The 13,281-nt window shown below is 35.2% G+C and overlaps 1 protein-coding gene across 1 annotated transcript in view; it reads left to right on the forward strand.

The window, feature by feature from the left end:
- Nucleotides 1-1,200: 1,200 nt before the first annotated feature.
- Nucleotides 1,201-13,281, forward strand: part of LOC123523988 (structural maintenance of chromosomes protein 2-like) — a 35,764-nt gene continuing 23,683 nt past the window's right edge. The window contains exons 1-6 of the mRNA XM_053539352.1: nucleotides 1,201-1,482; nucleotides 6,983-7,132; nucleotides 7,789-7,950; nucleotides 8,341-8,451; nucleotides 8,870-9,007; nucleotides 9,647-9,724. Coding sequence (XP_053395327.1) covers nucleotides 1,315-1,482; nucleotides 6,983-7,132; nucleotides 7,789-7,950; nucleotides 8,341-8,451; nucleotides 8,870-9,007; nucleotides 9,647-9,724 — 807 coding nt within the window. The 5' untranslated portion in view covers nucleotides 1,201-1,314. The remainder of the gene's footprint in view (nucleotides 1,483-6,982; nucleotides 7,133-7,788; nucleotides 7,951-8,340; nucleotides 8,452-8,869; nucleotides 9,008-9,646; nucleotides 9,725-13,281) is intronic.

Below are 13,281 nucleotides of genomic sequence, written 5' to 3' on the forward strand. Positions count from 1 at the left end.
TAAACTGATTAGCACTACTCTGGGCGTGGGTGGGGATGGTCAATAAGAGTTGTTCCATTAAAAGCATCACAAAGACATAAGATATAAGATGATATTAAGCCCGCCCGCTTAGCTCAGTAGGTAGAGCGTTGGTCTGCGGATCGCGGGGTCGTGAGTTCGATCCTCGGGCGGGGCGTATGTTCTCCGTGACTATCTGATACACGCCATTGTGTCTGAAATCATTAGTCCTCCACCTCTTATTCATGTGGGGAAGTTGGCAGTTACTTGCAGAGAACAGATTTGTACTGGTACAGAATCCAGGAACACTGGTTAGGTTAACTGCCTGCCGTTACATGACTGAAATACTGTTGAAAAACGGCGTTAAACCCAAAACAAACAAACAATGAGATGATATTAATATAGATTACATACTAAAAGTAAATGCAACATGCATCATATTATAAATGCATATCGTACACTTTTAACTCATATGCAGAACAATCAAGCACAGATACGCAGAAGGAGTAAATAAAGTACATATACACATATATAGCAATCAAGCACAGTTATGAAGTACATAATTATAAAGCACCAGATGACAGTAAACATAAAGCAGTAAGGCCCAGTTGTTAATACTTTTTGATCACTAAACTGAAGCACATCTAAGCATCAAGCACAAATAAGTGGTGCATATAGAGTAGCAAGGTAGGTAACAAACAGGAATACAGTAATTAAAACATTGTCAAGCAGAACAGGCAAATCATAAACTGATTAAAGCTTGCGCAGTAACATTGAACTCACGACCCCGCGATCCGCAGACCAATGCTCTACCTACAGAGCTAAGCGGGCGGGCTTAATATCGTCTTATATCTTATGTATCATGTAACATAGCAACATGATTTTAACAACTGCCTCGACCTCCCAGTTATGATCAGAAATTGATTGTTGGGAGTATCTCCGTAGACGTAGATGTAACATCAAAATGAAAGCATGCATTCTAACAGTGGTCAGAACAAAAAGTACAAATTTGTTGATTTATTTTATTGATTCTCAATAACAGTCCTCTAACCGATTTCTATTGTTCCACTGAAGTTCCACCGTATGACGCACCAAGATGTGTAATAACACCTTTCCGTACTTTACAGATACTTTCCGATATTAAAGATTATCGTTTATCTCTTTTTGGTTAATATATTTCTTTGGGTAAGTTATCTGACCTTGACACGGACATGCGCACTGACAAATAACAAAATTTAAGCGCAAAATTCAATTTTTAAACAAAACTGGACTTTTTGATTATATTGAAATATGTTATCGACAATACAGTAAATAGACATGTATATCAAGTCCATGGTAATCGACGGCTTCAAGTCGTACGCCCAAAGAACGGAAATTTATGGGTTTGATCAACTGTTCAATGCTATCACCGGCCTGAACGGTAGCGGAAAATCCAATATTTTAGACTCGATTTGCTTTCTCCTTGGAATCACAAATTTGTCTCATGTAAGAACATTAAGTACTTTATTTCTGGAATTCTTTAATAGATTTGTGCAACCGTATATGGCCGTCACACCATACCAATCCACAGGTACACTGCGGTATGACGAAATCTATGGCTGCTGTGTTGACTGCCCGCCTTGATTCGACCGATAAATTCATCGTATTGAAATCGTTTACACATGTTATCACCAAATAAACCAAAACTTTTGATTTAAATGCTTTTTAGAAATATTCTTAATTCACTGATTTAGTGTTTCCTGCAGGCCTTTTTAACATGGCGCAGCGCCATGCCCCGTTTGAAGTGCCGCCAAGCTGCCCTTCAAACCGCCCGTTTGCGCCACGTGCCCTTTTATTCTATGAAGCTTGTATATTTATCTTGACAAGTGCCCTTTCAAAACCAGTCTGGAAAGCCAATGTCCGTGGGCCATGTTCCGTGTATTGTACCGTCAATTAGCGGCTGTGATCAACAGGTCGACACGTGGGTGCATCAACCGTGAATGACCCTGATTAAGAACTGACAGGATTATGCAATCAATTACTGTTTTATGATAGTTTAATTGGGAACAGTAGATGAAAATTTGTTTGTGTTTAGCACGTCGACGGTGAAGCAACATGTAGCCTTTTTACGGAAGATATGATTGAAACGGTCAATTAAACGATAATTATTTTAAAAGGTTGTAATCATTTAAAATGTAGATTGATTATCGCACATTTTCGATGCGCTAATTAGGCCTTTAAAAATAAAATATTGAAGGTTTGCCGATCGCCTACCAACCCATGAAAATTGACCAGACTCAAAATATTTTATATCGATTTTATCTACAAGATTTATTTTATTCCTTTACGGATATCATTTATAAAAATAATAAGATAAACGTTTAAGCTTTAGAATGATACCAAATTCATTAAAATCGACCGATGTCTTGATTTGTAATATTACGAAGCACATTCATGACCCGCTGATGCAGAAGTCGTCGCCATCTTGAAAATTTGAAAACGTACATCGGTATGAAAATAACCGATAACTTAGCGATTAAGTTATAAAAACTGATCGAGATTTAAATGAATAAACTATAAATGCAAGGCCCTAGTTTTGTTTTCGTAAATAATTTGTCAAAATGATTTCATAAGGCCGAAATTTAAGATGAAAGTGCACAGCCGCATGCGTCAAGCAAGCCGAAATTTTGAGTTATTACTCGCAATGAACCATTGGTATTCACATTTATGTTTATATTACTGAATAATGTGTGATTAGACAAAAAAAAACAAAAACAACAGATTCATAGTCAGTCACTGTATGTATCGCAAAAACATCCGAGCAACGGGGGAGTGATAAAAATAGTGGCAGACGATCTAATCTAGCAAATTTCACAGCATATACTTTTTACGTTGCATTCTACTTTCGTTTTCGCATGCCCAGAACACTAGCAAAATATAACTTTCCGACTTGACTTGTCGTCTAAATCTTACTGGCAAGTAAGAACAATGGGTTTAATCACCAATATAGATACAAAGTCATTGATTACATGTAGATTTGACGAACTGCCTATTCTCTTAACGTAAATCAGTGGTGAAATGATATGATTGAGTCATCAACAAAATAAAGTTGCGCACTGATAGTTGTTCAATAAAACTTGTTGCTTATTAATTATCACCTGAAATCTGTCTCTGAAAATGCAAGCTAACACTTCATGAGGGTAACAGAATAAGAATGTTTGAAAGTATGAATCATCAGTGTCATCTTTAAACAAAAGAAAGGAAAGCACTTTCACAACATGCCATGGTAGGCATTATAAAGAATACTACAAAATATCTATCCCATATCTGAGATATGAAAGATTCTCAAATTCAATGAGAAAATAGTATGTAAAATGACGCCGACAAGCGTTCTTGGATGAATGCCCTTTCAATGCAAAACCGCACGTTAAAAGTGCCCCTTTTCAAGGGAAGCACCATGCCCCTTTAAGAGTCTGCAGGAAACACTACTGATTATAAAAAAAATGACAGGAAGGTAGCTCTCACGCCATTTTTTCAACCAACGGAAGTGGAGTTGAAAAAAAATCTTTTTGTTACAGGCAGTTTGTTATTTTTAAATGCTTCTTATGTCCTTGTTTAATAGTCGGCAAATAGCTTATTACTAATGCTAATGTTATATTGTTAAAACATCCGACTCAAAATAAAGATTCTTGTGTCTTGAGTACCCAGAATCCGTTTCGTCAAGGAGCCCGGCTGCTCATTGAAAATGTATGTACACGCGGTGAACCTCACTGTTCAGATTAATCTTGTTTATCAGTTAGGGGTGTAACAATTTAAGTTAGGTAACCTATTTCCAGAGCTCCAGATAAGATGCGTATTTGCGAAAATTTGTTTTGAAATTTACAAAAAAATGCATTAAAAATCAAACCTACGCGTACTGATACTCATTGAAAAAACGGAGTACGTATTTTACTCGATTAAAGTGCGTAATCCAATTTTATCGTAAATCAAGCACATCCTTTTTGTAATCGAGTACAACAAAGAAAAATGGCGTCTCATAAAGCAAACGCAAACGATATCGTAAAATAATGCCATATTCTTCTTCAAGTATATTAAAGTGTGTGACAAGAGATGACTTGGACAATGCCTATCGCTAAGCACGTGATCTATGATATATTATGGGTAACTGTTGAAAAAGCCGAAGCACCATACATGTGGGTATTTCTGGAAAAAAACACTGACAGTCAAAGTATCACTGGCTGTTGATATATCGCAGTGGTCAGTAACTGAAATTAAGATGTAGTGTAAGATGTAATGTATGCAGTAAACAAAATGTTAAAACTATTTGAATGAAGGCTCAAAAAATATTCAGGAAAACAGCATTGGTCGACAAAGGCACTTCAGCGGAGCACATGAATATCAGAAAATTATACAAACAGTTATTATTATTACCCTTTTAAATGATTTCGAATTCTAAAATACCCTTTTGAAAAAATAATCTAGGATTAAAATGCCCTTTGAAAAAAAAACTAAGGGGTAAAATACCCTTTAACCTAAAATCTTATCTGGAGCTCTGTATTTCAGTTACTTTTTCAACATAATTCAAGCATTTTATAACCTGTATTAGTTATAAAATATAGTTAACTCAGGTAAGTTATTCAAAAAAAAAGTATTTTTGCTGCCCTCACAAAGTGACTAAAGTGAAATTAGTAGCAAACTATGGTTAATTCCCAGTCTCTTTTAGTATAATCATGACCTGATAAGCATAATGGGATGCTGAGAGTTTTAAAGCTTTAAATCTTTTGCGTAAACCTTTATCAGCCTTGCATAAAAAATTTTACTGCAAAGCTGGAAAGATAAAAGTTCAAGGATTCAGGAAATAATTGCATTAGTTTCATTCAAAATGAGGAATTGGCACAGGAGGGCTTTGTAATATTTTCTAATAACTGAAACAAGTTATGAAAGTATTCAATATCTCAAATGGGTTATAAAATATGATAATTTGAAACACTTACACCCCTGACTGTTTATTGTCAATAGAAATACCTTTAACTGGTACCTATCACTGGAACTATAAACATAATGTTCAAATTTAACTTAATTGGCGATGTCATGCTCATTTCCCATAATAAATCCCAAGCTGTCAGATCACTGTCAAAAGACTGTTGAAATTGGCACATCATTTAAACAGCGAGGTTCCCACCTTGTGCGAGCAGCCAGGCTCCTTGACGAAACGCATACTGGGTATTCCACTTCTGTTTGTTTAAAAAAAATGGCGTGAGAGCTACCTTGTCTTTTTTATATTCATCCGTGAATAAGAATATCTTTAAAAAGCGATTTATATTGAAAATTTTGGTTTATTTGGTGAAAACATGTAAACTATTTCAATAAGATGAATATTGGTCAAATCACGGCGGGCAGTCAACACGGCGGCCATTCGTCCTGCCGCAGGATACCAATCTGCAGGAACTGATGCAAATTATGCAGGGGTATAGGATGAGTGGACTTCGCTGTATACTCGACTGACCGGGAGAATGCTTTTTACATTATAACTTTTAAATTACCAGATTTCAACAAAAAAGTTTTGAATTCCTTTGCGAAAAAAACAATCTGCATAAGTAGACGCTTTTGAATTTAGTCCACAATGATAATGATTAACAGATGCATGCTAGACTGTTATTATTATCAACGCAGTTATTACAATAGAAATGTTTACCGTAATCCAGTCGAGGTAGAAGATATTTTATCAGAGTTATTTATCTTCACCGTTTATTTTCCCATACTTTGTCAAAGCATGATTTCAACAGCTAAACAAACCAACATCCAAAGTTCATTTGGAAAATGACTGGGTGTTGGAGATGACAAAAAATGGTAGAAAGAAAAAGAAAAACGTCTTGCTGAGAAAAGAAAATATAAGCAAAACGATTTTATTAACAAAAAGGGAACATAGTGTACAGGAGAATATTATTTGTCTACTGTGTGTTATATTTGCAATTTGTTGTTCATAATACTTCTTTCAATAAAGTAAAAGTGACACTATTAAAAAGTCATTAAAATGGGTGTAATTTTTTCAGTGCAAGTGACCATTTACTAAGGGCAATTGGCACCTGTTGAGAAGTAATTATAATTAGTGTGACATTTATCAGTCCATTATAACAGCTGCTCAGGTTGCAAATTTGAAGCAACATGGGGTAATTGGTGTTGAAAAACATATAAACTTGAGATATTTGTAAAATTATTCACTATACTGACCTATACATATTGCAGAACATTTTCTTACAATTCCAAGGGAGAAAATATTACCATATTGAAGGGAAAATATAACAATTTCAGGGGAAAATACAGCTATTTTGGCTAAAACTGTCGGCTGTAATGAAATAGCAAAAAAAAACTGCCTTGTGATGAAGCCGTTGATAAAATTTAGTTGTTCAGGGATATAAATTAACAGGGACTCAGTAGCCCATTGCCCCTAGATTTTGGGCTGGGCCCCTAAATTATTGGAGGAAATGCCCTTATACCTAATGTTAAACATTTATTTTTGACAGTCGGGCCCCTAAATAAGAATAGCTAGTTTATATCCCTGTTGTTCACATAAATACAATTTGTAAACATCTGGTAAATTAGACTAATAGTTTGCGATGGGAAATATTTGTATATGGAGGATGCAAATGCAGATTTTTTTTACTGTATTATTGAAATGATAAGTGTTAAAATTGGCGTATTGATAGAACTGCCTAGCATTTTATCACCTATTTGCCCATAAAAATCTGAGGTATCTAATTTCATCTGCTTCGGGTCAGTCTCATGTTGGGACCTTACAGACCAAATATTTTCTAACACTAAATATTTTCACAATCTGCACCAGATCTACAAAATGTCATCCCTGGCCTAAATAATGCATTATTACCAGTGATTTCCAGTCCATAATGATATTAGTTCATATTTTTGTATGCACAATGCACTATTGATACTACCTAGAGTACCTGAATCTGTCACTTGTGTAAATTCTATAAAATATTTATTCTAGGTTCGTGCAACAAATTTGCAAGAGCTTGTATACAAAAATGGACAAGCTGGAATCACAAAAGCCACAGTGAGCATTACGTTTGATAATCTGGACAAGAAACAGAGTCCACTTGGGTATGAGCAATATGATGAAATCACCATTACTAGACAGGTAATTTCCTATAATAGTATAAACATGGGGATTTTTTTTAAGTTTTAATAAGCATGACTAAACAAAGAATTTTGAATTAAGTATTTTAATGAGAGCTATTCTAATCAGCTGGATTAATATCCATATATATAGATTTCCTGTCAAAAACAGTTGAACGAAATTGCAAGTTAAATTGATATCATGCTATAATTGAGTGCAAAGAAAAGTTAAATTCTACCCCTGATCAGTATCATTAACATTGTAATAAGTTCTTCTGAATAGTCAAGGATGCTGGAATACAGACAGCTCTTGTTTAATTTTGTCATGTGTGTACATGTATGTCTTAATTGTAGATTTTTGAACCACCAGCAACTCCGTCGCAGATGTACATAATTTGTAACAGTTGAGCTGTTTCTTTTTCGGCATGTCAGATTCTCGGCCATACTCTTCTCAATTTATTTTAAAAACAAACTGATGAAAATTCCTTTTAATAGGCAAAACAGATTGGAATGTTCGATGTCAAAATGTGAAAATTAGTGTATAGGAAAATTTTAAAGCTGTATCATTCTGTAGATGAGTGCAGTAATATATGACAGTCTATAGATGTAGGTAAGAATTAGAGATTGACTTACTATTGGTTTAGAAATAGTTGATAACAATTCTGTCTGTGTGTTAAGGTGGTTGTTGGAGGAAGAAACAAGTATCTCATTAATGGAAGCAATGCAAACAACACCAGAGTACAGGATCTGTTCCGATCTGTTCAGCTTAATGTGAACAACCCTCACTTCCTGATCATGCAGGGCAGAATCACCAAAGTCCTCAACATGAAGCCGCCTGAGGTAAGTGACAGGGTTTTGGATTTGTATCTGGATACAGTAATGTCCGACGTCCATTTGGGACCAGCAAGGAAAAAGTAAGAGTTATCTGACATAGTGTTGTAAAAAATGAATAACCTTCGCAGTGTTTACTTAATATTTTGAATGTTTTAATCATGACAAAATGATCACTGAAAGTGCAGATGGTGTAACTTTGCACTAGGAAATAATAAAAAGATGCCAAGATTTCTATCATTGTGATGTAGACTTTCAGGATATGAAATAAGGCAAATAAATAAACCCTAATCATGTTTGAAATATGAGCCGTGGGATGAGAAAACCAACAAAGTGGGTTTGCGACCAGCATGGATCCAGACCAGCCTGCGCATTCGACTCATATGTTTTATTTTCTAGATTTTGTCAATGATAGAAGAGGCAGCAGGGACCAGGTTGTATGAAAGCAAAAAAGAGGCAGCTCAGAGAACTATTGAAAAGAAAGATGCAAAGCTGAAAGAAATAGACACAGTATGGCAATAACAGCATTGTTTTAAATCTTCCGTTTTCATCTAGTTTATCTTTAAAGAACTTTTTAACAGATACAAATGTATATCTGCTTTGGGTTAATGAAGACTATCAAACCTTATTCTAGCTGTAAATGTATTTTTAATGAAATGAGAAAAATGTAATTTTGCGACTTTCATAGAAAGTATTCTTGCTTTTTTTTGCCATCTGTGATGCATTTTAGAAAATTAGAAGCTTTATAACCCAAAATAAAGAATAAAGATATTGCTTAGCATAGCATTAATTCTGTATTAAAGTATGTCTGCATTCAGTGGTAAGTATTTGAAATGAAATGTTCGAATTTGCACCATTTCATTGTTTGAATATATTAAGTTAATGTTCTATTTACAGCTTCATATGTTTGTGTTCTGTTTGGTAATAGGTCCTGAAAGAAGACATAACACCAACAATAACTAAACTGAAGGAAGAACGCTCTTCATACCTAGAATTCCAGAAAATCAACCGAGAATTGGAACATCTCAATAAACTGTATATTGCTTATCAGTTCCTCTGTGCAGAGGTAGGAACATTCAGTTTATACCAATTGATAATGACATTTCAGCTAAACTGCAAAGAAGGTTCATTTGAATATCTTTCAGGTCCACTTTCTATAAAAGCTAATACCGGTATAACATGGTGAGGAGGCATTTTTTGTAGAACTTGAACCTGTAACCACTGTATGCCATAACTACCAATCTCATTGACCAATCCATGTAGTATAATTAAACTGATTAACAATTACTGTTCGTGGGGGACTGCTTCTCTGGTTGAGTCAATCCACTAAATTTGATCCAAACATACAATGATTAAATTCCCATTGATTTTATCTTAAAAATCAAAGTTCACAAACTTATAATGCCATGGAATAATCAGTTTGGCCAAAACCATAAAGTTTTAATGCCCATGAATTAAAATGAGTTTACAGTTTATATTGTTGCTGCTTCAGGTGAAAGTAAAGATAGATTGGTTGGCCTGGATAGAAGCAGTTAAATTTTTTAAATATCTTGTCCGGCATTGCAGTTTCAGCATTGGCACTCTTGTTATTGCATATTAGAATAGTAAAAGCCTTGTATTCTGTTTGTATAAAAATTGAGTTGCTTTATGCAAAATCATTGGAAAATTTCTGAATTACGACATTAAAGACATTCTTTGTTTACAGGAAAAGAAGAAGAGGTCAGCAGAAGAGCTGACACAGATGCAGGAGAACATGCAAAGACTTCAAGACAGAATGGTTGAGGTTTGTAACTTATTTCAACCTTCAAGACAGAATGGTTGAGGTTTGTAACTTATTTCAGCCTAAAAAAAGAGATAACTTGAAAACGGAATGACGTTTTTAACTTACTTAAGCCTTCAAGACAGAATGGTTGAGGTTTGTAACTTATTTCAACCTAAAAAAGGGATAACTTGAAAACAGAATGACGTTTTTAACTTAACTTAAACCTTCAAGACAGAATGGTTGAGGTTTGTGGTATTAATTCGAACATTCAAGACAGAATGGTTGAGATTTATAACTTAACCAGGGACTGGTCAGATAGACCAGTTAGTGAATGTAAAGCTATTCTCTATTAAAAGCAGAAGTAATGGGCCAATGATGCTGATGACAACTGACAAGTGGGTAGTAAATATAGGTCATATGTGCCTATTTCTTTCCATACTGGACAGTGAATATTAAAATTGCAGACTGAGACTATAACAGAAATTGGGAATTGTCAGTTTAGGTAGTCTACCTTCAGGGCCCTCTCTACATTTTGGGGGATTGGGGCCGGGGCCCTTGGAGGGGGGAATTTCGCGTCGTTTTCAAGGGAGGGGGGAATTCATTCTGGAGATATGACATCTGAACATAACCCCTTAAATTAAGGTCAATTGAGTATTACAGATATCAAACTAATGTGAATATATCTGAAGTATTGTACAGAACATAATCTATTGAAAACAGGCAACTTTTATTTTCTTTTATTAAATCAATTAGGTGACATCCAATCGAGGTTCACATGTCGTCATTAACGGAAGCACTAGCAGTATCCACGGACATTGTCTCAGCAGCAGCCGGAGCAGTGCTTCCCTTCGTCATATCTACCTGATTGTGCATGTCTGGCCCTGATGAAACAGCGGTGTCCGTGACAGTAGTTTGTTTTTTGAGAGCATGCTGCTTAAAAAGCAAATCTATTTTTGCGCATTTCGCCCCAGTTGCATCTGTGATCTTTTTACTGTATGATGTACATTATGCAACATTTTTTTTCAAAGGGAAGTAACTTTGCATACACGCACCCGGGGAACTGAAAAACGAGCGTATTATACGGATCAGTAAAACCAGGGGTTCCACTAGACCTGAAAACCAAAGAGTCCCGGGACCCTTGGGTCCGAATTTTGAAGGGTCCCTTTTCAAAATACAAGAGTCCTGCCCCAACACATCGATACAATTGACTATATTTTCTTATAAAGTAATACTACGTAATTAATAGCTACTACAACCAAGAACATGTTACAGCATAATAACAATTTCTGTTTCAGGTCATATAATCTCATATTGTAAATAAATTTTTATCAAAAATCATTTTAATTTGATGAGTTTTTTTTTCAATATTTTTGTTTGTTAGCAGAAAAGTGCTAAAACACTCTGTAAAAATGTATCCAAAAACGTACTATCCGGATACTGGTACACTTCTGGAATGTCGTCTGAAATGTTGTTTTTTGCCAGTTACTTGGTCCACTAAGGTAAACCAGAGATAGTTCCTCAAATAATGATGCTACTTTTCATTAAAAATTGCATTGAAAGTCAAGTTTTTAAGTGAATTTTGGAAAAATTGCATATGTCATCGGGTGTAATTAGAATCGTGAATGGACATTCTATACTTATTTTTACTTTCCAAATTCATTTAAATTTGTGGATTTTCTCGTTGAAGTTAAGGTACAATCATTAAACAATGATCTAATTTAAAGTTTGCATGAAGAAATCTTGCAGGACACTTTTCACATGCTCGGTAATCAGCTGGTCGCTTAATTACGATAATTTAATAATTGGCGCCTTTTTTGACAGTATGCAGGCTCAATACGGGTAACGCTTTATCAATGAATTAATGTTAACACTTCATTGATTCTCATTACCTATGTGCACTCGCCGTGACGTAACTTGCTGATAAAGAAAAATCAGCGTGGCATGTCCACAGGATAAAGGGCGGGAATTTAGCAGAAGATCAAAGGCAGGAAGGAGGGCATGACCGCGAGTGTTTACTTTGAATACACGTGTTTATCGTGGACATAGTTTTACTTTGGGAAATGACTGATAAGAGGAAGGATTATCAAAGGAAAATGTCTCCGGGTCCCGAGTGACGCACAGGCAATTATCATGGTCCTTTGAGCGTCTTTTGAAAATCTCCCGGACCCGGGCTCCTAAGACTATCGGGTATCGATTTTTTTCTTGATTTTTTTTTCTTTCGAGGGGGAATTTTTCTATACTTGGGGGGAAAGAAACATACTATTTCGAGGGGGGAATGGGGCCGAATTTCGGCCCCAAAAATCGGCAAACGAGGGCCCTGGACCTTTAACATTATTTCCAAAGAATCAAAACAATTTTCTGTCCATCCATATCCATGTTGATTTTTTTTACATTACCGGTAATGAAATACAAGTCATCATTACTGGTTGCCATGAATAGTTTTAAATCCTATTAAGTAAAGGACATCGGACACTTTCTGTATGAATTTGCCTACTCCAAGAGTGAAAAATAAACTACTAAGAAATAAGTATTTAATTACATATGCCATCAACATACATATTTGAGATTATTTCTTACAGTCAAATTTTCAATATTTGTTCCATAGAACAGAGATTTTTGTTCTAAATAGAATTACGTACCCAGTTATATTGATATGAAAAGTGTTTTGCTTTATACAACATTGTTCCCACCCGTGCATCAAAACCATATTTGGCCAGCATATGTAGATATTATTTACATACATTTTCTGTGACTATTGTGTTGATGCAAGGGGTGGAACAGTACTTTTAAACAAAAAATATAACTACAGGGTGTTCCCAAATGTAATGTAACCAATACTTTTTATATTCATTTTTAATAAATTGATAGTCACATATTTTTAAATCTGTTTGAAACTCAAATACTATACAAATGTTTGAAAGGGTACACATAGGCATGTTATACATGTTAAGTAGTGAAAGAAGCAAATACTGTGAATTCATTATTATTCGTTGGGTTAAATTTTCATTGGCGTATCCTGGTTGTTTGTTGCAGTAGATAGACAAATGTGTGCTTTAACATACTTGCAACACACCAGGTAATCTTCTGCATGCCCCCACCCCCCCCCCCTCGCGACGCGCACACCACTAGCGATGAGGATGTAATTTGTTTTCCACTTTGTTTTTATTATTTTTTGGTATTTCTTATATGTTTTTCATTTCTTTATTTTATTTCATCTTCCTCTGTGCATTTATATTTCTTTTAGACACATACAAAATGTCACACGCATTCATTACTTCATGTTCTTCCTTCTGTGAAAACGGAATTGAAGACTGTTCATTGCGGCGGACTAGGCCTAAACACCAAAAAAAAAAAAAAAAAAAGAGGCAATATGTGCACAGCAGTTAATCTGATCCTGACTATAGTTTATCCAACAGAAATAACGCTTGGCATTGATATGCCTGTGATGCATAGGTCAAGAACAGTAGCTTCATGGCAGGTCATATCAGTGACGGTTTCACATTCAGTGTGATGCCATGAAAGTGATGTATCAAATCGCTTTCCATGCAGATGGCATATATAAATGCGGCTAGACGCAA

Source organism: Mercenaria mercenaria, chromosome 3 (assembly GCF_021730395.1).
Source record: "Mercenaria mercenaria strain notata chromosome 3, MADL_Memer_1, whole genome shotgun sequence".
Lineage (NCBI taxonomy): Eukaryota > Metazoa > Mollusca > Bivalvia > Venerida > Veneridae > Mercenaria > Mercenaria mercenaria.